A 25,464-nucleotide genomic window follows, 5' to 3' on the forward strand; every position below is an offset into this window, starting at 1 on the left:
TGGGGCATGTGGGGGTATGGGGGGATGATTTAAGGGATATGGGATGATTTAAGGTATTGGGGGCATGTGGCTCTATGGGGGGAAGATTTAAGGTACTGGGGGGCAAGTGGAGGTATGGGAGATGATTTAAGGTACCGGGGGAGGCACGTGGAGGTATGGGAGATGATTTAAGGTATATGGGGGATGATTTAAGGTACTGAGGGCACGTGGGGGTATGGGGGATGATTTGAGGTACATGGGGGTATGGGATGATTTATGGTACTGGGTGGCACGTGGTTATATGGGGGGAATGATTTAAGGTACTGGGGGGATGGGTGGATGATTTACCTGGCGTATATGTGGCCTGCCTGCCTGTCAACCTGTCACTAAGCCACTAGGCCTGCCTTCCTGTCAACCTGTCACTAAGCCACTAGGCCTGCCTACCTGTCAACCTGTCACTAAGCCACTAGGCCTGCCTGCCTGTCATTAGGCCACTAGGCCTGCCTGCTCTGTGCCCTGCTCCAGCAATACCACTATACCACCAGAGGGGTGGGGCAGGGTGCAGAGCCTGGCAGGAGAATTTGGTTCAGAATGGTTTTTTTGTTTGTTTTCCTTCTCTAAATCTATGGTGCTTCTTATTGTCAGGTGTGTCTTATGGAGTGAAAAATACAGTAATTCTTGAGGTGGGGGTTTTATGTAGGGATGGGTTTTGTTTCTTAAAATGTTGAGCTTATGTATTCTTGTTTTATATTATGTTTGATGCTTTTGTTGAGCTCAATAAAATATATTTGAATACAGTAATACTCTCTCACCCTAACCCCTATCCCTGTCCTTAACCCCACATTCCGTGCGGTTAAAACTAGCCCCCCTACAATCTCTCACCGCACCTTATATGACTACTCTGATGCAGGCCCCTTCCCAATACCAGTTCTACCACCCCTAAGCAGACCGACCAAACCATACACAAAAAAACAACGATCACTAAAGAAACTAACTTACTCACACATCTATCCAATTGATCTGGCCAACTACCAGAACCTACATGGCTTTTACCTAAATATAAGATCTATGAGAAACAAGGCCTTACTTATTAAGGACTGGCTGAAAGAAACCAACCCTGACTTCGCTCTATTTACAGAAACATGGCTACTATCCGATAACGATATTATTATCCAAGACTGCCTTCCCCCAGGCTTCAAAATTTTATCGCTGGCTAGAACTTGGGGCATGGGGGGAGGCCTAGCTATGATCTTCAAAGACAACCTACATTGCTCTATTCTAAGCTCAAAATCCACTCCCAACCTAGAAATTCTTTCACTCTCACTATCGTCCAAATCCCTAGTGGCTGCGCTAACAATAACTCTGTTTTACATTCCACCAAAAAAATGGAACCTTGCCAAGGATGACTTCTCCGAATTTTTACTAACTAATTCTCTATCTAGCCCTTACAACCTACTTTGTGGAGATATCAATATCCACCTGGAAAAAATAGACCAATCTGAAACCATAGAACTCTGGTCACTCATCTCTTCACTAGGGTACCCCAAACCTCCCCCAATTAAAACCCACCAAAGAGGCCATCAGTTAGATTTAGTCACTTTCTCCTCAAGAGAGCTACCTAAACCCAAAATATTCTGGAAACAAGAACACTGGACCGACTCTCTATGGTCGGATCACAGCCTCTGCAATTTTGAACTCGATTGCCAACTAAAAACCACAAGCCCAACAAATAATAATAACCCCCAAAAAAAGAAATAAAAAATTCTATACTAGCAGAGGTAAAATAAATCCCGTAGAATTCTAGTCTCACTATGAGATCATATCAGAACAAAACAAACAAACCGATGAATTCATGAACTCCTGGATTAATGATAGCACCAATATCCTAAATAAAATGGCTCCCATTAAAACCCGCAGAAAGAGACTTAAAAACCTAGAGGGCTGGTTTGACACAGAACTGCTAATGCTAAAGAGAGACCTAAGAAAATCAGAAAGACTTTGGCTAAAATCAGGGTCACAAGAGCACAGAATCGCTTGGAGACAAAAATTAAAAATCTACAAAACTCGAACCAAAGAAAAACGTAAAAACTTCTATGCCCTCAAAATCGGCGACATCTCAACCAACAGTAGCAATCTTTTTAAGCTGGTAAATGATCTATACAATATAGAAACATTTATCGACACACCCGAAGAGCCCACTCTAACTGCAAACAGCATGGCGGATTTCTTCATCTCCAAAATACAAAAACTAAGATCCTCCCTCACTGACCCAACAAAACCCCACTGGTGTTACCCCATTCTTCTAGATTCAGATGACTCTAGAGCTGACCTATTCTGGAACATATTCTCACCCATAGACTGGCAAACTTTCAGTAAACACTACAATAAGTATGCCAATTCCTACTGCAGACTAGATACATGCCCCCCTAATGTCATGAAATCGGCCCCAGTCATTTTTAAGGCCAAAATGCTGACTTGGATCAACTCTCTACTAACCTCTGGGAAGTTCCCAGTTGAACAAGGGCACATTATGATTTCACCAATTAAGAAAAATACTAAAGAGCCACCTAACAATGCATCCAACTTTAGACCAATCGTCAATATCCCCCTGGTCACCAAAATAGCAGAAGGGATAGTAAACACCAAACTCACCACATACTTAGAAAAACACAATATCTTACATGACAATCAATCCGGTTTCCGGTCAGGCCACAGTACTGAAACAATTTTAGCCTCTCTGCTTGATCACCTTCATCAACTATTCAGCCAAGGCTCAAGCGCTCTAATATTGCAACTCGATCTGAGTAGCGCATTTGACTTGGTTGACCACACCACTCTACTAGACTGCCTAACATCTATTGGAATCTCAGTTCATGTTCTCAACTGGTTCCACGAATTCCTGACAACAAGAACCTACAAGGTGTTCAAGGACGACACTACCTCTTACAGCTGGGTCAACCCTTGTGGGGTCCCACAAGGCTCTCCCTTGTCCCCCACCCTATTTAACATCTACCTTGCCTCCCTAGGAAACCTCCTGCAGAGTTTCAAACTCAAATTCTTCATCTATGCAGACAACATCACCATAATCATTCCGCTCTCCTACCTTACCTGAGAGCTTCTAAACTCGCTGTCTCTCACCCTAAATCAGATCGAACTTTGGATGACAGCGTTTAGGCTAAAGCTAAACCCAGAAAAAACTAAATTCTTCTTAGTATCCCCAAACGACAAAATCAAGGAAACTGCGATACATATCAATGGCCTAGACTACTGTATTGAGCAATCCTTAAATATACTAGGAGTCACCTTAGACAAATATCTCACACTAGAGAAACACACTGACCTAGTGTTTAAAAAATGTATCTCGATACTCTGGAAACTCCGCACCATTAAAAAATACTTTAACGAAACCTCCTTTCGTCTGCTGGTCCAAGCTTCTATTCTTAGCGTCCTGGACTACTGTAACATCATTTATCTAGGCGCCTTCAAGAAAGTCACCAAGAAGCTGAGATTGGTCCAAAACACCGCCATCCGCCTTATCTTCAGCCTGAAGAAATGGGAACACATATCCCCCTTCTACCACAAATTGCACTGGCTGCCATTCGAATCCAGGGTCCTATTTAAGTTCTCTTGCATCTGCTACAAAACCGTATCGGGTATGTCACCTGACTATTTTTACCCCCACTTCAACCTGAACTATAATAATAAGAGCTCCCGCAGAATAACTATGATCGCTTTCCCCTCACTGAAAGCATATCATCTTAAAAGATTCCTTGAACGAACCTTCTCTTTTCAAGCGGCCAAACTAAACTCATGGCTCGCCCAAATTATACTTGACGCCTCTTCATACCTCCACTTTAGAAAAAAGCTCAAAACTCTACTTTTCAATGGACCAAATCCTTAATGCTCCCCTCTTCCGCCTTAACGCTCCCCCTCTTCACATTAGAAAACAGATCGAACACTCTTCTTTGCATCAGACCAAATCCTTAACTCTCCCCTCCCCCCTCAACACGGCCCACCTTTCTTTACTTTTTCCCCCTCCTCCCCCCCCAAGATCCCTGCCCCCTCCCTCTCATACAATATGCTTTGTTCCCCCCTCTCATAAATTCAATTGTACTCTCTTACAGTACATACCGTATGTGCTCTGTATTAGCCCTTCCTTCACTTAAATTGTCAATGTAAACTAGTTTTTGACCCTTTGATTGACTTATGTTCTTCTTTTTTTCAACTGCACTGTATGTAACTCTTCTATTTGTTGTGAACCGCCTAGAACTCCCTGGGTATGGCGGTATACAAAAATAAAAATTATTATTATTATAGTGTATAGGTGTCTTCTGCAGCAGAGATAAGTACTGGTATTGTGTTAGTATTGCTTTCACACTATATTTTGTTAATTGATTTTGTATTGAGAGTGTGATCTCTGCTTTTGCAAAGCATTTTTACCTCCCCATCTGTGACCACTGTTAAAACCATGGCCATGGATCTCAATTAGGGCTGCGTACATAACACCTTGCCAGTCAACAGTAGCATAGTTTGGTAGGAATGTTTAAATGAAAGAGTATATTTACACCTGTCCCCATTTGCATGGCTTGTAAAGTAGAGAATGATAAGAGGACAAAATTTTCCCCATCCCCAAAGGAACTCAATTTCCTCGTCAAGTTTCAAGTTTTCAAGTTTCAAGTTTATTAGGATTTTATATACCGCCTATCAAGGTTATCTAAGCGGTTTTTACAATCAGGTACTCAAGCATTTTCCCTATCTGTCCCAGTGGGCTCACAATCTATCTAACGTACCTGGGGCTATGGAGCATTAAGTGACTTGCCCAGGGTCACAAGGAGCAGCGCGGGGTTTGAACCCACAACCCCAGGGTGCTGAGGCTGTAGATCCAACCACTGCGCCACACACTCACTCCCATCCCCGTGAGTTTTGTCACTGTCCTTGTCCCTGCCCCATTCCTGTAAGCTCTGCTTTAACCACACAAGCCTCAAACACTTATGATTTTACAGTGTTTGAGGCTTGTGCAGATGAGGACAGAGCTTGCAGGAATGTGGCAGGGACAGAACTCGTGGGGACGGGATGGGCAAATGAGTTTCCATAGGGACGGGGAAAATGTGTCCCCCATGTCATTCTCTATTGTAAAGTCCAATAATAGGATGCCTCTCATCTTGGACTGTCAGGAGGCTGTGTGACATGATCAGTTATTGGCATTTGGGCAGGCCCATCCTTTTATGGGATGGGATGAAGAGCAATGTATACATCAATGGAAAGACAAGCAAGAGTGAGAGCTGTGGTTGCTTAGATCGCAACCCAAAGGAAATCAACATCGCCACAGAAACGAAAGGGGAGATTGGTATGCGAGATACATAATCAAATATAAAGCATGAGGCAAGGACCATGTAGCCAGAGGAAGTTCAGTTACCGTAAATACTCGAATATAAGCTGAGATTTGGGGGCAAAAAATGGCTCAAAAATAGGGGTCTCGGCTTATATTCAGACCATCGCCTACCTGCCCCTCTCCTGGACCTATTGCAGGCTTCCACAGGGTATTCCTCAAGATCTGGTGGTCGTGCAGTAGGCTGGTACATAAAGGATCCCCCCCGTCTCTTGCCTCCCCCTCGGTGGCCTCGCAGTGGATGGGACAGGAGGAATCCCTTCTGACTCCTGTGCCTGCTGAAATTGACAACCACACCTCCCTCACGTACCTTTTGGGTCCCTGGTAGCCAGCCAGTGCACAGAGCAGGAGCGATCTTCCTGCCTTCCTGCTCCATTCAGGTTTTAAGTATCTGGCCAATCAGGGCCAATTAGGCCCTTCCCTGGTACATCTCAGAATGCACGGAGAAGGCCCGCCATTTTGCAGTGGCGGGCCTGCTGGCAGGAGAGTGTGGGCATCCCTCTTTCTGGCCATCAGATAAAGGTATGGGGGGTGGGCTTCGAGGAGGGAGTGGGCATTCTTCCTGCCGGGGATGCCTCGGAGGTTGGTGGCAGGAGGAATTGGGCATGTCTCCTGCAGAGGACATTTGGATGGGTGCTTCAGGGGTTCCGGCACGAAGGAGTGGGCATCCCTCCTGTTGTCCAACTTTGCTGGGGGGGCGGTTTCCCTGCTGTGGCCACTAAACTGATCGCGGCCGTGACTGGCTCAGCAGCTGCATCTGTTTGAAATGTAGACCAGCATTTTGCTGGCTTACATTTCAGGTGCCTATCGCGGAACTAGGGAGACGCCTAGGACCGCCTAAGCTTGCCTAAGGCCACTTCCAGGCGAAACCACGCCCATGCCATAAGCAGACCTATGTGTCTCCCTTGGCTCGCAAAATTGCCTACAGTGTAGGCGACCTGCCTCGGGGTGTTTTTTTTTTTTTTTTTTTTAATGTGCATCCCAATTGCCGTTTATAGAATTTGGCCCTAACTGCACAGTAACTAACTCCATTTTAATTGTAAGGTATAATCTTCACTTATTCTCTGTTCCTTTCCACAATGACACACTTTAATAGACAATGCAGCAAGGTCACTCTAAATATCTGCATGCTAGATTCAATCTTACACCTATTGGATACTGAGGAGAGAAGTTATCATTGTGGATTAGGGTCAATTTATTTTACCAGAAGTTGGATTATGTTAGCACAAGGTCCCATTTTATGCAAACAGGCTTGTAGTAAAATAACCTGAGTTAACTGTAACCCATGTTGATAACTCCCCACACACACTTAATATACTTTTTTATAAAACCATATTTTCAAGTAGCATGGAATCTCGTGAAATAAGAATAGCAATCCTCCCTTCAGAATCTTTTATCCGAGTTTCTCTGCTAATAGCTATTTAAACCTCTTAATAGCCTTTAATTTATAAAAAATATATTTTAAGTAAATTATGCCAATCAGATTGGTGGGCAGAGGAGTAGCCTAATGCTTAGAACAGCAAGCTGGGAACCAAATGGCCTTGGTACAAATCCCGCAGTGGCTTCTTATAGCTTTGGGAAGCCACCAAATCTCCCAGGGCTAGGGGTAGCACAGGCGACCTCACCCCTTTTAGGGCCATCATAGGGCTGTTTGCAGCTCCCTGCTTGTAGGCAGTAGGGATGAGAGAGAAGCAGATTGGCAGGTATAAACTGTCCGCTCTAGTAGGTCTGTGGTAGAGAATGACATAGTGACAGAATTTGTCACCGTCCCTGAAGATAACCGCAGGAGACCGTCCCTATGTCATTCTATAAGGAGAGAGGGAAGAATCAGAGTATGAATGGGCCCAGCCACTGACCCTCAAGTCTTGTGTTGAAGAATGCTGGTGGAAAAGAACTGAGGTTGAGATAGAACTAAAGAATTACATGGGATGGTTTCCCGTGATTATCTGCGGGGTTGGTGACGGTGACAAGTGACTCAACCACTGCTATATGGACATTCAAAAGTGGCTCATTGAGATTTCTAAAGGAGAGTCGGGCAAGGGGGTCTGACTGCCTCAGATATAATCAGGGCTAGTGCAAGGGTATTAAACATGCTAGTCAAATCTTCAGCCTTGCACTCCTGTCCAATTACTCTTTAAGCCCATTGGATCCTCCACCAGTTATGATCATCTCAACATTACCCCTCCCTGAATAATCTGAGTAAATGAGCTAATTGAAAATTGCCCACCCTTTGAGCCTGTATGGATGTCAGGACTGACTGTGCTTTGACTGCATGTGGTCTTTGTCATACTTATAACACCCTCCCCCCATCCTGGAATCTGCTTCCCTAGGCTACTGCTTAGTCCTGCCTAGTGGTCGGACCAGTCTTTTGCTATAATATATACTTATATTTCCTGATGAATCATTTTATTCTGCTGTCATTTGATTCACACATTTATGCAAGGCAGCCCATTTCAACGATTTGAAAAATACAGATTTGTCAGAAAATGTAAGAGTTTGTTACAGTGCATTTATTTGCTACCTGAAGAAAGAATTCAAGCCACTGCTGTTGCTGCTGAGATTCACATCTCAAAAATAGTTCCTGACACCCTCTTACTGTCTATGAAAATATAATATATACAGACTGTCTGTAAATATTTCACCCAGGTTTGTTATTCAGCATTTTATACTGCTAGTCTTTTAAAAAATAGCCAAATTCATACCAACGGTATTGACCTTTCAAAGGCTAACGCAATGTAAAATTAGATGATAAAATCAACAATCACATAAATTTGATAGCAGAATCAGACGTATTAAAAAGATGATGAGAACGTTCCCAATTTCCTAATTGCTGACAGATTTAGAAAACTAGGCGTAGGGGAGTGCAGGGGGTCAAACTCTTATGAAAGTCTACATTCTTCATAAATAATTTCTTTCCATAGTTCATATTTTATACATCAGTAGCTGCAGTAATTCCTGATCCCGAACCACAGGCAATGCTTGGAAAAGAAACTACAAAGGAGCGAGTTCTTGGTGGACTGTAAATACTGGCAAGTATCAAAGTCAAGAAAGACCTTGGTATTTGGCATCCCTGATATCCACCACCTCATGGTTATGCCTATCCCTTATATCAAGCGCTCCTCGGGTGGCACTTTTAGAACACTGTCCATCTCCAAACGAGCTCCTGCCACCTCCTGCTGGCTTGGGCTGTAGGTTCCCTCTGACTGGCGCCTCTTCCTTGCACTGAGAACCATGAAAATGAGACCAATAAAAAGCAGCAACACACACGCACAGGCTACAGGGACAGCTACTCCAATTAATGGGAATGGAAATAAACCACCGGAATTCCCTTTCTGCAAAAGAAATTAAGGGAAAGAAAAAAAACAATAAGGCCCTAGAAATGGCAAGTAGGCAATGTAGATGAGTGACTGGTTTCTGTACTATTTGGTTAACAAGTAGGAAAAAGAAATCTTATCTGCCCCACCCTTTTTTACAAAGCCATGGTAACAGCTGCCACTGCGGTAACTGCCCAAAAGCCCATAGGGATTTAATGGGCTTCAGGGCTTTTGCCGTGGAGCAGTCGCTAGTGCGGCTTTGTAAAAGAGGAGCTTATTGAGACGAATGTTCCAATTTGACTTGATAACTTATAGAGTTACTCAAAGACTTCTAAAATCTCACCTCATAGTCTACGTATCAGTTCGTAATGTTCGTGTGTTTGCTGTAGTTAATAACTGAGACCCTGTTTTTAATTGTAAATCACTTTGGATTTATGATATTGCGATACATTAAAATTTTAATAAAACTTGAAAAAACTTGATCGCAACAGCTGCCCACCTTTTAGATGCCTAAATCTTTTGGTTCATTGAAAATGGGCTCTACAACAACATGAAGCGAACATATGTTTGTTAATAAAGTTACAACAACAAAAAAAATCGACCCTTAAATTTAAGTGCCCTGTCCTAATGAATGTTCAAAGGGGCTGATTTGAAAACCAAACTTCCTAAGTTTGTGTCTACAACATCTGGAAACTGACCCCTAATGTTTTACCATAGAAAACATCAACTTACAAATCTAAGCCCACTGGGTACGTACTAAGAGGAGAATGGGTTTTTGAACGTAAACTGGTTTCCTTCTCTATAAAACTTTATGCCACATAATAGGGAACCAGGGACATCTGGTATGAATATGAACACCTCCAAAGACACAAAGTGAAATACATGCCCTGTATAAGATAAGCATGCAGCAATACAGTGAGAGGACTAAGAAAGATACTCCATCACCTCATGCAAAGCAACAGTAAACAGCTCCTGTCCTGACAGAAGCCACATGCAATGGAGAGGGTAGACAGCAGCAACAGCAATGAAGAATGTCATCCAGCATAGCAAACCATGCACTGCCTTGCATGCATAACAAGGGAAGACACCCACTTATCGAGATAATATACTTGAGAATTATATTTGATTAAATTTGAACAGGGGTTCTCAACCCGTCTTTCGTGACACACCCGGCCAGTCAGGTTTTCAGGATTCCTACAATGACTATGTATGAGATAAATTTGCATGCACTACTCCACTGCATATTCTTTGTGGGTATCCTGAAAATGTGATTAGCCGGGCGTGTCCTGAGGGACTGCGTTGAGAACTCCTGATTTAAAGAGTGCCTTTTTTTTTAGCCACTTCTATACACATCTGTAAATGGTTAACTCACACCTAAATCAGTGAAAACAAAGGTCACTGCATCATAGGTATATGAGGAGAGCTGTAGCTATTTAGATCTTTGCCTCTCTACCTTCTATCATTTCATTGTGCATACTGATGAAACCTCCACATGTCTGGTAGGAGTTTCTGTTTCAAGAACAAAAGCTCAGCTGTACTGAGTCATGTCTCCGATTTTATAAATAGGACATAAATGCCGACTACAGTCCTGGTAGCATGTAGCTATGACGCAGTGTCCTTGGGAGTCTTATACAGTCAATGAAGTTACCTCACAATGCCCTCCAGTGAAATTAGCATTACAGATACACTTGTATCTATTCACTAAATCCTGGCAGGCTCCTCCATTCAGGCAAGGATTTGATTCACAATCATCAATATTGATTTGACAACTGAAAGAAAATGAAAGGCAAGAATTTAACTTGGGTTTCCAATTCATATACTACTGTTTTTTTTGTTTTGTTTTGTTTCTAATCTTTATTCATTTTCAAATATTAACAGTGCATTGCAGAGAATTTAAACATAAACGAATCAGGAAAAGCACTTTAAATATACAAACATTTTGAAAACAATCGTTATCTCCCTCCTTCCTCCTATTCACCAATAAAAGCATAAAAGTATAAATTTCAATAAACTAAAACAAGAAATAATAATGTTTCTCCACCTCCCTCCCTCTCTTCATATACTACTGTTGATTTTGGCTGGTTAACTAGATAGTGAGGTTTTTTATTCCTTTCTATTTCTTTTTTCATGTTGAAAGCACTGATAACACTATATAACACAATTTTTGTCCCTGTGCAGTAAGTGTAATTTCCTAATTGCTCGTGCCTAAAAAGTATAAAAAATGTATTTCCATAAAACTTTGCTTTTGTGACCAGGATAGTCAAATTTTGTAATTTACTTATTTAAAAAGTGAGAACGCTGAATTTTCATCTTTTCATTCTTATAAAATCATAAAAAGCAAAATGTTAATTACAATGAACATGTATTTATATTGAAGTTATACAAAGATGACCACAGAAGATTTAGAAGTGAGTAATTTATTGAGATTTGCGATTCTATTGTAAGTCACTTTCACAAATCATCCCCCAGATGCAGTCCTTGGTAATGGTATTCGGAGTCCAGTATATCCTGGTGGAAGCACTCACCTTGCTCCTCTGAGCATGCTCCCATGTTCTCCTTGAATGTCTCAAGATGAGCATCAAGGACGTGGACTTTGAGAAACATCCTACAGCCCATTATACTGTAATTCTTCACCAGATTCTCAACCAACTCCACATAGTTTTCAGCCTTGTGATTGCCCAGGAAGCCCTGAACCACTGTGAGAAAGCTATTCCAAGTCGCTTTCTCCTTCTTAATTAGCTTCTTGGGAAATTCCTTGCGCTCCAGGGTTTTCTTTATCTGTGGTCCATCAAAGGCACCAGCTTTGAACTTTACCTCATACTGATTAAGGAAGATGTCTTGAAGGTACTTGAAGGCTGCTGACTCCTTATCTACAGTAGAGCTCTGACCAATTGTTTCATTAGGCCCAATTTGATGTGCAGTGCTGGCATAGCACCTTCCAGGGGTCCACCAGTGATTCCCATTTGATGATGTTTTTCCCCACAGAGAACTCCATCTGCTGTGGTCAGTCCTGACTTTGGTAGTGCACCTTTGTGTCCCTGCTGTCCCAAAGGCAGAGATAGCAGGGAAACCTGGTTAACCGCCTTGGAGACCTATTAGGAATGCCATTTTGAAGTCTCTGATGACCTCCCAGCTGTACTCATCATACTTGAAGGCACCTAGTAAGGTCCTGATGCTGTTGGAATCTTCTCTGAGGTGCACTGAGTGAGCCAGTGGAAAAGATGGGTACTTGTTACCATTAGGGAGCAGCATAGCTTTGAAGCTCCAGGATGAGCTGTCAGTGAAGAGACTCTTTTGGATTGCAGGTGATTCCAATTGCCTCAAACAGACTGGTCACATTGTGACAGAAACAAAGCCTCTCTTGATGGATGAAGAAGGTGGAAAAAGCTTGGTGATGCTTCCTCTGATCTGTGACAAGAGTTGTTTTTTCACATAAGAACAAAATGAAATTGTGGTAATGAAAATGATAAGTTTATTTCACATAAGACTAATGTGTATGAGATTCTCGCAACATATTTTGTAGAAGAGGGGGGGTAAATGTTTTGACACTAACATTTGGACGTCCTGAATGCAGCAGAAAATGTGCTAACATTGGTTCCTTGTTATATTTATTTATTTTATTTTTTCTTAAATACTGCTTCTATTCGAAGCAGTTTACATTCAGGTACTCTAAGTATTTCTCCCTGTTGATCCTAAAACCCTTAATATAAAGTCAAGTATGATATAAACTGCCCTAATTTTAGGGGGGGGGAGGGAGCAATAAGAAACTCTGGGGCTCATTTTTAAAAAAGATAGATGTCCAAAAATCAACATAAACATTTTACTAGGTGGGCATTCTCAAAACACACTTTCTAGATCTCTTTCTGGTTGTTTTGGCTCCAGTGCGTCCAAATCTTAAGGGGGTGTAGGACTTGGATGCTTGCCAGGCATAATCAAACCTTTAACAAAAGGTCCTGCGCTTTTTTTAGATGTTTGGAGCTAGACCTATTTTAAAAGTGTCTAAATGCTAAAACGGTGCCCAAACTGACTAGATGACCACTGGAGGGATTAAGTCATGACCCCCCCCCCCCCAGCTTACTCCCCCAGTGGTTACCAACCCCCTCCTACCTTGGCCTAAATGGAGTGCGCTTAAGGATTTTAATGTGTCTAAGGATTTTATGGCACTGCTAGGAGCGATTTTTTTAGATGGCGCATAGTGGTTGATTGACAACCGTGCCGAACGGCGCCTAACCATGCCAAACTTGTTTGGCACAGTTGTCAATCGACCACTAGGTGCCATTTATAGAATCATGCTTAGCAGCACCTAGGGTTTTCCTAGATTTACTGGTGCCTAATACAAATGCCTAAGTCAAGCACAACTATTCTCTACCCCTAACCATACCTACTTTTTAGGTAGGCATTATTAGGCGCTGGTAGGAACCTTGATTTAGGCATCACTAGGCGCCACATGGTATTCCACATATAACCCTAATTAACTATTATTAGGGTTACAAGATGCCCGGATTTCCCTGGACATGTCCTCTTTTTGAGGACATGTCCGGGGGTCCGGACAGCTTTTCAAATCCCGGCACTTTGTCCAGGTTTTGAAAAGTTTTCCTCTACATCGCGTTGGGTAGGAGGGCATCCGCACAAGTACGGATGTCCGGCTTGATGAGAGCAGGCAGTGGGAGGCGGGGCTCTTTCCTAGCCAATCCACAAAGGGGCTGATTTACACTCCATGCTTCCTAAAATTTAACCCCATATAAAAACAGTATGAGGTTCATAATCGAAACGGAAATATGTCTAAAAACCCGCCTAAATCAGTACTTGGATGACCTAAAAGACAGGTCGTCCAAGTGCCGATAATCGAGACGGGTTTTAGATGTATCTAAAAGCAGCTTAGGCCCTTTCACTTCTGCTGTGCGCCCAAAGTGAAAAGGAGTGTTTTTCAAGGAGTGGTTAGGGCAGGAGGTGGGCGGGATGTGGACCGACCTAGACTTAGTTTAACGAGACTGCCTAGACGGAACTTATACGTTGTGACTTAGGCGATCTAAAAACAGATATAAGTGCCCAGAAGGTATCCAAAATGACCAGAAAACCACTGCAAACACAAAGTACAGACATTCACACACTCCCCCAGTAATCACTGACCACCCCCCTACACCGCCATAAAAATCAGAATAAAAACCCTCCAGAACATCAGCACCTGGCATAGGAAATCCTAGTAGAGTCTGGGGGGGGGGGGGAGGCTAGTGAACCATAGAGAGGAGGACCCTGGCCCATAAGCCACTATAACCAGTGCATTCAGGGTGAAAAATGTGCACCCACCAAAACCTTACTGTACTGCCATTTAGGTGACACCTGCAACCATAAGGGCTATTGGAGTTATAGACAGGTGGGTATAGTAGGTTTTGGGGTGTTTTGGGAGGCTCACCATGACCTGCAAGGGAGTTGTGGTGAGATGTTTATGTGGCACCCTTTTTGTGAAGTTCATAGCAGTGCCCTGTAAGGAGCCCCTCTACTCTATTGCTATGTGTGGATGACCAGTCCATCATTTTGCTGACCCCTCTCATGTCCGAAAGGTCTTTTTCTAGGCGTTTTGGATGATTTTTTGGATGAGAATGCGGAATAAAGATAGATGACTTAGCAGTCTGGACGATCAAACGGCTGTACATAGAAATAGATGATTCTCGGAAAAAAAATATTTTGGAAATATTTTTCGAGAATGGACTTTAGACGCTGCCAACTTTGGACGACTAGCACCTTAGGCACAAAATGGTCTTAAACATTTTTTTTATTATGCCGCTCCACGTCTCTCTTTTAAAATTGGTTCATTTTTTCCTCCCAAATTATCGCCCTCTTTTATCAAGCTGCGCAAAGGTATTCTATGAGCATCGGAGCATTTACCATGCTGGCCCGTCCTAAAACCTTCTAACACAGCGCGATAAAAGTTGGCCTATGTCTTTTGAAAATCTTTTTCTAATAAATTTGTCTCCACAAGTCTGCAAAATATTTCTCTTGACAACTTTTGAAGCAGAACACAGTAATCTAATGTTGCATACATCTTTCCTGTGAATCCTGGCCTGCAGCTACAATTGGCTCCCCAGATCCCACTGGTGCATCTTCCATCATTCAGACAGGTAAAATTCATGCCACACTCTTCTGGCGGGTATGGCCACCTAGAAATACAGAAATAAAAGCATAAAGGTATTTAATTTTTAGATCAGTAATTGTAAACATCTTAGCTACCCCCCTTTTACAAAACCGCATAAGTGGTTTTTAGCACAGACCGGTGCACTGAATGCTCTGCACTGCTCCCATAACTAATAGAGTGCCTATGAGTGTTGGGAGCAGCGCAGAGCATTCAGCACGCTGGCCTGCACTAAAAACTGCTTCCGCGGTTTCGTAAAAGGGTGGGTAAATGATGTAATGGTATTAATTTGTTCTTCATGTGGAAAAATATGAGCAGATAAAATATATATATAGAATTTTATAAAGCATTTTCTAGATGATGTCATAGGGCGTTATGGACCCCTGTTAGGTTGCAAAAATTAGATAGTTCTTTGTCTAATAGATGCTGGCATTGTCATCTAGAAGCAGGAACTTTAGATCATTTATTGTTTCATTGCCCATATATTATGAATTTTTGGAAATCAATTTGGGACCAAATTAATAATTTATTAGATAACCCAGTGGCATTATCCTATGATACTGTGATATTTGGTATGGAAATGAGAGCAAAAAGTCAGATTTCTGCTAACAACAATAAATTATTACTAATAATGACTGGTGTTGCCATTCAGCAAATTACATATAATTGGAAGGATTGGAGGAGATTAAATTATAACTTTTGGTGGAATTCTTTATGCCATATCTATAAAATGGAAAGATTTATTGCTTTACAAAGGGGATATTTTAAGAAATTTCAGGATGTGTGGAAACCATTAACAAAATATTGTAAGGATTAAGTAAAATTATTTCCCTTATATTTATCAGTTTAGGATGTAGGGAGGGGGGTATTTTATTATTAAATATATTATATAATAATGAAATGTATGGTTGGGAGGGATGGGAAAGGGGAAGGGATAAAAATTTATGTAATGTACAAATGATTGTTTATAAGTGATGCATTTATTGTTACTGTGATTGAATATATTTAACACTTAATGTAATTTTGAAAATGAATAAAGAATTTAAAAAAAACCAAAAAACATTTTCTACTTGTAAAGCACATTATAATTTTGGAAAATGGCTCTTAGCAAACTGTGTGTTGATCTACACTTACAATGTTGCAGTGGGCATACATTTTTCATAATCTATTTATAGCTGTTCCTGGAAACTTAGTTGCAATATATGTGCGTATTTTACATGTGTACATGCTTCTTTGGAACAGGTGTAAATCAGTATAAGAGGATTTGTGTGTGTGGGGGTCATACTATGGGCCCATTTTATAATGCATCAACAGTCCTTGACATAAAAAATAGCAATGGGAAATACTATTGAAATAAAACGAAGTTTTGTTCAGTGTTCTTAGAAGGCTTACAATCTGGATCTTGCTTTGAAATATCCTTGAGGCTGGGCATGTGTCCAAAACCATGAATTCATATCAAGACACTATAAACTTTGAATAAGGGGAGAATGGTATTTGAGGAATGAACAAAAACTGTGAAAACGAGGTTACCTACATTTCAGTTTGTTGTCGACAGACTTTTGGGATGATTCTATGCATACCTACATTTTGTGATGCATTTCCACCTGACCCCTGAAGAAGATTTATTAACCGAAACATGGACCGTGTCAGGTCCGCCCACCAGTTTTTCATTTAGATTGATTTTTATTGACTGTACCACTTTTATTTGTGAAGAACAACTTTCATTAAAACTTTTAATCAAGAACATCGTTTTCACAGTTTATCTTTGTTTTTGGCTTTTCCCTGTTTTCTGTGGAAGTTTTTGGTGTCTTCGTTGTTTTGGACTTCATTTGAGGAATGAAACACCAGGGGGCCCTTCTACTGCATTCAATTCTGGTCTCCTTATCTCAAGAAAGATATAGCGGCACTAGAAAAGATTCAAAGAAGAGTGACCAAGATGATAAAGGGGATGGAACTTCTCTCGTATGAGGAAAGGCTAACAAGGTTAGGGCTCTTCAGCTTGGAAAAAAGAAGGCTGAGGGGCAATATGATTGAAGCCTACAAAATCCCGAGTGGAGTAGAACGGGTACAAGTAGATCAATTTTTCACTCCATCAAAAATTACAAAGACTAGGGGACACTCAATGAAATTGTAGGGAAATACTTTTAAAAACAATAGGAGGAAATATTTTTTCACTCAGAGAATAGTTAAGTTCTGGAACGTGTTGTCAGAGGTTGTGGTAAAAGTGGATAGCGTTGCTGGTTTTAAGAAAGGTTTGGACAAATTCCTGGAGGAAAAGTCCATAGGTTGTTATTAAGACATGGAGGAAGCCTCTGCTTGCCCTAGATTGGTAGCATGGAATATTGCTACTCTTTGGGTTTTGGCCAGGTATTAGTGACTTGCATTGGCCACTGTGAGAACGGGCTACTGGGCTTGATGGACCATTGGTCTGACCCAGTAAGGCTATTCTTATGTTCTTATGTGTTAGGCTGTTAATGCATAGTTCAGTGTGCACTACCAGCCAAGCATAAATATAACAACTGCCTTTGACGTCTAGCGAGACGTTTCTCCCGCAGTGCATCCAGTGCTCAAAGGGGAGAGTTGGTAGGAGTGTTATGAGTGGCGTTTGGGCAGGCTTAGACTTAGACGTCTTTCAGGGATAATCAAATATTTTGGCAGACATCCTGGATGGAACTTGTACATCTTGAATTAGACCTGTTTTTAAAAGGGTATAAGTGTTAAAAAGGTACCCAAAGTGACCAGATAACTACTGCAGAGATAAAGTAAAGACCCACACACACTTCCCCAGTGCTTACTGACCCCCTCACACCCCACAAAGGTCAGAATACAGCAGCACCTGGTATAGGAAAGCCTAGTAGACATACACACAGGTGTCTTATGTAGCCTGGTGGGTAAGCTAGTGAACCATAGAGAGGAGTAGCAAGTCACTCTAACCACTACCACTTATGGTAGAAAGTGTGAGCCCAGAAAAACCCACCCAAAACCTACTGTACTGCCATATAGGTGACACCTGCAGCCATAAGGGTATTAGGATGGTAGACAAGTGGATACTGAAAGTTTGGGGAGAGTTTTGAAGGGCTCACCATACATGCACAAAGGGGTTCTAGTGAAATATATACCTGACACCCTTTATGTGAGGTTCACAGCAGTGCCCTCTAAGGTGCCTCACTGCTCTGTTGGGATGTCTGCGTGGTCAGTCCATTAAGATGTTAGCCCCTCCTATGTCCAAATAGGCGTGATTTGGAAGTTTTGAACATGGACACTTTTGTATTAGAAAATGGCAAAAAAAGTTTGATGTCTCAAGAGCCAAGACGTCCAAATAGGTCATTAAAAAATTTTTTTTGGGACATCTAGCAGTTTTGAAAATGGATGTTTCCATGCCCTGATATTTGGACGTCTTGCGGGATATGTCCAAAGTCAGACTTAGATGCACTATGGAAAATGCCCCTTCATGATTATATAAATCTATTATATTTTATACTCCGCTTAGAACTTTTTAGTTAAAGCAGAATCTAAATCTGTTAAATTAACTAAAAGCAGTTTCGGTATTTAAATTGAAGAGGGGGCTGGGACAAATATGATCCATTATAGCCTAATTTCTTTCAGATAATAGGTAACCAGTATATTCAACTGGATTTTTAGATGGAGAAAAAGACAGATTACCAAAGCTAAAGGAGAGAAACACTGAAATGAAGTTATAAGTCGACTATTATTGTAAAGGGCTTCAGCAGAATTGAAAATAGTAGAAGACACTTATGGGTTCTATGCCTTTGTTAACTTTCTAAATTCATTATTGTGCTTCATAACGTTATATAATCCATCACAGGGAAAATTATTCTTTTTTAAATTCCCTGCATATTTCATCACATACTTAAAGAATAATCCACATTACCAACATCACAAACATACTCGCAGCGGGGTCCAGTATACTGGGCAGTACAGCTGCATGAATAGGTGTTAATTCCATCTATGCACGTCCCACCATTCAGGCACTGGTGTTGCTGGCAATCATCCACATTGGTATTACAGTCTCTTCCAGTATAACCCGAATAACACGTACACTGATAATTTGCCACTAAGTCTATGCAGTCACCATGGACACAAGGACTAGACTGACATTCGTTAAGGTTAGCTTCACATCGAGGTCCTTCCCATCCTGCTTTGCAAGCACAACGGAAAGAGTTAAATACATCCTGACACACTCCATTATTGAGGCAAGGACTAGAAGAACACACATCAGCTCCACTGCACCCGAGCTGAAGGGCACCACTGTATCTAATAAATTGCTCCTGCTGTGGAAAAAGTTGGCTTTCAGTAAATGGCAGAATGATTCCTCCAATGCTCACTTGTCCAAGGCAGCCTGTGAAATTTTCAGCTAAGCTCAACAATACCTCATTCTGTAAGAAATTCAGACTGCCAGCATAGCCTTGTATAGTTGTATTCCTGGAGTTGTCCAGCTGTGCCAGCCATCTTGATGAAACTGCCAAGGGGTCTTCCATAAACAAAAGTAGCCTGTGCCAGAGTGCATCGGAAACCTCTGTGCCACTCAAGAAGCTGGCACCTTCCACACTGTTTCCACTTCGAATGTTTATAAATAAGAAGGAATCCTGAATGCCAATCTGGAGAGAATCCGTTCCCTTAGTGGCCTGAAATAATATAGAGTTTGTATCTCTCGTTCTGAAATCTAGTGCAACTGTGGTAAGATCCTGGGTTATAGTTTTGGGGGTGTACTTTACTACTGCATTGCTCTGGAATGTTGCATTAGTTAGACCTGTGTGAAAAAGAAAATACTGCATAAGTTTTACAGTTCTCAATCATTCTAAAAGGAAAAGCTAATTCCATACTCAACTCATCCCTATTTATGACCCAAATAGGAGTTTATGTACATAAAAAATAGGTGCATAATATTTCTCCCTGTGCACCTAATGGTGAATTTTCTAAGTGAAAGTATATGGAAACCTCCACTTTGATAATTCTGCTGGAGCAGTTCTAGGTTTGGTTCAAGATAAAACCTGGTGTGGACTATTTTATTTCCAAGAAGTTACCAGTCTGATGCTAAGCTTCCCTGACCTCTCATCCCATTATCCCAGCAGAGACTAGGCAGCTACCTAGCCCACTATACTAAAAGTTTGGGGTTTTTTTTTTACACTTAACACACTTTAATGAAAGGGCCCCGTAAGGAAATATGCATCTTTATAAAATACAAACATAAATCCCGCATTAATCATCGTTAAAGTGAAGAAACTGATATTTATAAATGCTTGAGGATGGGTGTAAATGTTTGACTCTATTTTATTACGTACACATGTAAATCATGACTCTGTCTGCACTCTACCTAAAACCTGCCCCCAGATATTTATACCCAGATTGCTTAAAAAGTGCTTGTTAAGGTAGTTATACATGGAATTAATTTTATATGCTGCATTTAACATGTGTACTCTATCATATACGTGTGAACATGCCTTTATGAAATACTCCCATAGTCCTTCTATGGTGACTACATAATGAGGGAAGTTCTATGAATGGCACCCAAAAACAGGCACCGAAAAAAAAACAGTGCTAAGCATTATTCTATAAAGGTTGTACATCCTTTGTAGAACAGTGTGTAGCATTGATTCCTGTGCCTAACTTTAGGCATTTCTGATTTATACACTAATAGAGTTAGGAGCCTTATAAAATAGCACAAAGCCAGATGCAAGTGCAAATCTTAATAAGAGCAAACAGGTGAAAATATTTCTTCAAACAATCTATAATTACATTCTGGAACTCATTGCCAGAGAATGCGGTGAAATCAGTTAGCTTAGCGGGGTTTAAAAAAGGCTTGGATAATTTCCTAAAAGAGAAGTCCTTACTCCTTAGGCCATTATTGAGATGGCTTGGGGAAATCCACTGCTTATTCCTAGGATAAGCAGCATAAAATCTGTTTTACTACTTGGAATCTAGCTAGGTACTTGGGACTTGGGTTGGCCACTGCTGGAAACAGAATAGTGGGCTCGATGGACCTTTGGTCTGTCCCAGTATGGCAATTCTTATGTTCTTAATTGTTTGTAAGCACCCAATTACTTGTAGTTAAGGCCTCATCAAGCAATTAAGCTGCATGTGCATTTTGGCAGTGCACCCAAATTTGGATGTCATACATAGAATCTGGGGGAAATCTGCATATTTAGCACCATCGACTATACATATAATGGAGTTGAATACATGTAAACAGTGGCACCAACATATAAATTAATGAAGTCACTGTCACTTCTGAATGCTGAGCTCTTATAATCACATCTGCTAGAGTCACAGCTCACAGATTTACATGAATGAAAACATAATACATTTCCATAAATTTAAATACAAAAGAGGTGACAATATCTAGCAAACCTTCTAGCAAGCACTGAAGAGATCTATTGTGTGCCCAGTATTAAAGAAGTCCAGTTTAGGATGATAATTTGCCACTGCACCAATATGTATCTTCAATTTATCCGCACATGTGAAAATAATTAAGAGATTTGTTTTATGGTGGCTTGAAGCTAGATTCAGTAAATGATGCCAAAAAATAGGCACCAGGAAAAAACAGTGCTCAGTGCTATTAACATAACATAAAAATTAATTTATATACTGCAAAACTTTGCAGTTCGATGCAATTAACAATAAAGAAAAACTGTACAAACATACCCCCCTTTTACTAAACCGCGATAGCGGTTATTAGCTCAGTGAGCCGCGCTGAATGTTCCGTGCTGCTTCCGACGCTCATAGAGTGCAGCTCGCTGTACTAATAAATGCTATCGCAGTTTAGTAAAAGTGTGTGTGGGGGGGGGGTGGATAGTGATATGCACAATTTAACTCGCAAGAATTTTTTTAAATAAAAATGTCTTAAGCATTTTCCTAAAATGTTGATATGAAATTGAATTGGTTATCAAAGTACTTAACTCCTTATCCCTAATCGCAGCCTGAAAAGATAACAATCTATTAAAATATCTCTTATATAAACAACCCTTTACAGAAGGAAAAGGAACACAATATAATGGGCACTCCAGGATGACCACCCTTAATAAACCAGGGCCTCGTGAGAATTCCCGTTGCCAAGTTTGGGTGCAAGGACTGAAACTGAAACCTGATGTAAATCCTGGCATCCAAGTTGAATGTGGAACCCTGGAATTCTATAACACTATGTAAATCCTTTGAGAATGCCCTGACCTCCCCATGCCCCCTTTTGGGTTGCATGGTATGGAATTTGGGCGCACAGCTTTACAGAATAGAGCAAAGCCAGATTCACATGCAACTCCTAATTGACGCCAATTATTCATAATTGATTGTTAGCATCCAATTATTGATTTAAATTGGCTCAATCAATTAGGTTGTGCATGCATCCTAAGACTGCATGCAAATCTGGATGCCCAAATGTGATCAATCTTTATAAAATCCAGGTGTAATGGTTTAAGCAAGTCTCATCCCTATTCTGCTTTACTCCCTGTGTGATTATCATGCAGTATAAACCTAATACTATAAGCATATAACATCACCAGAATTCATTCTCAATTCTTAAGCACATCTTCTTTAAATGTAGTAACTCAGAATAACATATAGTTCTGTTGCTTGTAAAGAATTTGTAGCCTCTCCTATCAGAGTTCATCCTCAACCAATGCATCCTGGGATCAGGGAACTGGGAGAGTAATTTCAGTTTTCACTGAGAGGTAATGCTGTGGTTTACAGTAGGAATAGTAGAAAGGTTGGGGTAAAAAGACTTGATTGAATTACCGTGGTTTTGCAGGTATACACTGGCTAGATCAGAGAGCTATCTCTGCCATGCTCTCAGCAAAGAAAGGAAGCAGGAGGCTGCTAGCTCAACATGCTTAGAAGGCAAGCAACCAATAGGAAGTGTCCCATAATCCACAGGGAGCTGTGCATGTGATCAGAAGGAGCCTATCACCAGAGAACCACAATATTACACAAATCAGTAGTCTAAGGGCACAATATCATAGGAGGGGCCGCTGAAAAGTTCTCAGCCCAACCAAGAAGAGAATGATGTGGAACCATGTAACTTACAAGTTATTTCACACTTTTCTTGACACTTTGCTTCATTTTATATCATTGAAATGAAAAGTGTCAAGAAAAGTATGGAATAATTTGTAAATTTCATGGCTCTATATCATTCTCTTCTTGGTTGGGTAAGAACCTTTCAGCGGCCGCTCATATTTTAAAGGCACAGACAATGCAAAACAACACACAGCCTGCCTCCATAAATATGGGGGCAATACTTCATCATTATTATATTATTCTGGTGTTAGTTTTGTAGTTGGGTTCCTCCCCTTCACCTTTTGGCAAACACTGCTCAGGTTGTGACTTTCAATAATATTTTGCAGTTGTTAGGGTTAGGGTTGTTGTTTTTTTTTCTTTTTCTGTTTATGTCTATAAATATGGGGGGGCGAAACACCAGGAGTTCCAAATACATGAGCTTCTAATCATGTGAATTTAGCAATAACTGTACTGAGACTCTGCTTATTTCAATTAGGCTTCACTTGATAATGGTGAGCAATTATTATTGATTCTTATGGATTCTTCAGCAGCAGATCATGCTGTGCTGCCTTATCATTTGTATGAAATAGACATATGAAACCAGGACTTGTTAAAATTGGTCTTAGTGTTTTAGGCAATGGAGTTCATTTAAGTCGATCATCTTAGAGATTGAAAGAGCATGGTGTCCCGCTGGGATTAGCCCTATCTTCAATGCTTTTTTTTTTTTAATTTATCATTTTCAAACTTATATCAAGCATATTAACTTGTACAGAAAGAAGTTTAACATATGAGCATATTCCATCAGGTTGACATTAAAACAAAGGGAAAAAAAAATTATATGCTAACTTTACTCAAGTCCTACATTAGGATCCAAGATTAACAAAATGCGAGAAAATTAAGAAAATAATCACTAATATAAAACTATAGAGCTGAGAGCTAATGCCTAAATTAATCTAAAGAGCTAATGATGTTCTTCCTTCAGACTAGATGATGCCAAGAAATTAGTTAACTGAAAAGGTTCATAGAAAACATACTTAATCTGACGGTGATTCACTATACACTTACAAGGTTGCCTTAAATAAAATGTAGTCCCTAAAGCTAGAACACCTGGCTTCAAAAGAAGAAATTCACGTCGGCGCTTCTGCGTCTCACGTGAGAGATCGGGAAGCATCTGGATTTTAAGTCCAGAAAATTATTTTTGTCTATTTTTAAAGAATAGTCTCAAATTCCATGCCTTATCTGGCTGAAGAGCCAGAATTAATGTCGTTGGAGTTGCCAATTCTTTATCTGATGTCTCAAGTAAAGTTGAAACATCTAATACCTCTGGAATGTTAGTCACATGATGTTGAACTTGATTTTTTGTAGGCAAATAATAAACCTGAAAGAATGGGGGAAGACACGCCTCCGTAACTCCCAGTATTTCTTTTAAGTATCGTTTAACCATTTCTCTAGGGGACACCATAGCGACCCTTGGGAAATTAATCAATCTTAGGTTGTTACCAAGAGCATTGTTTTCCAAAGACTCAATTTTTCTTTCAATGCTTTTTTTTAACATCTTTATTCTGCCATTAACCTATCTGTTAAAGTCTCTGAATATAATGTATAAGTGTTACGCAGATAACAAGCAAATTCTGGTGCTAACAGATTCTTCAATTAGCATTAATAAAATAATTCAAGTTTGACTGCAGTAGCCAAATGGATGGGGACCAATAAGCCGGAAGTTCATAAAAAACTAGCGATCTTGGCTAAAATTACTTGCTGTGTCAAGTTTGACCGTGATTGTTAAATTATCAGTTGCAAACTATACCAGTAGTACATAATTTGGGAGTGCTCATAGATGAGCATTTAACAATGAAAATGCTAATTTGGAGAGCAGTACAATCTGGGTTGTTTTTTTTTTTTTTTTTTCAAACTGCGCCTGCTGAGGTGAATTTGTCATCTGCTAGTTATAGCTCTTTAATCACATTATTCTTCAGACTCGATTATTGTAATGGAATTTATCTAGGATTACCGACAATGTATTTGTGTTCACTAAAGGTAGTTTAGAACAGTGTTCTTCAACCACCGGTCCATGGACCAGTGCTGGTCCACAGAAATTTCCTGCCGGTCCACAGGGCCAGCACGTGCATCAGGCCCAAAACAGTGTTCTTCAACCACCGATCCACGGTGCGATCGATGCGGCGTTATCTTCGAACCAGCTCCCTCTTCCTAACTGATTCAGTGCACAAAGCCACGGGCAGCGGCTCCTACGGGCATCCTGCGCCTGAACCGGAAGCCTTCTTTCTGACATTGCAATGTCAGAGGGAAGGCTTCCAGATGAGGCACGGGACGTGCAAGGTGCAATTAGTACTATTATGGGGGCGGGGTCTGGGGTGGAGATTGGGTAGAGATGGGCGGGGTCTGGCCCACAACTTAGCCCCGTGTTCTTCAACCGCCGGTCCACGGACCGATGCCGGTCCACAGAATAATTATTTTATTTCTGCCGGTCCATAGGTATAAAAAGGTTGAAAAACACTGGTTTAGAACATAATAGCCTGCTTACTGACTAGGCTGTCCCATGCATGAACATATTTCTCCTTTTCTTTTCTTTTTTTTTTTTTAATCATCTTTATTCATTCTCAAACAATGACAAGACAAAACAATGGTCA

General features: G+C 40.8%; 1 protein-coding gene across 2 annotated transcripts in view; it reads right to left on the reverse strand.

Moving 5' to 3' along the window:
- Positions 1–7,863: 7,863 nt before the first annotated feature.
- CRB2 (crumbs cell polarity complex component 2) overlaps positions 7,864–25,464 on the reverse strand; it is a 151,941-nt gene continuing 134,340 nt past the window's right edge. For both annotated transcript variants that reach the window (XM_033961166.1, XM_033961167.1), the window contains 4 exons: positions 18,722–19,583; positions 14,724–14,840; positions 10,331–10,451; positions 7,864–8,700 (listed from right to left, as the gene is read on the reverse strand). In XM_033961166.1, coding sequence (XP_033817057.1) covers positions 8,473–8,700; positions 10,331–10,451; positions 14,724–14,840; positions 18,722–19,583 — 1,328 coding nt within the window. In that variant the 3' untranslated portion in view covers positions 7,864–8,472. The remainder of the gene's footprint in view (positions 8,701–10,330; positions 10,452–14,723; positions 14,841–18,721; positions 19,584–25,464) is intronic.

This window comes from Geotrypetes seraphini, chromosome 10 (assembly GCF_902459505.1).
Source record: "Geotrypetes seraphini chromosome 10, aGeoSer1.1, whole genome shotgun sequence".
Taxonomy (NCBI): domain Eukaryota; kingdom Metazoa; phylum Chordata; class Amphibia; order Gymnophiona; family Dermophiidae; genus Geotrypetes; species Geotrypetes seraphini.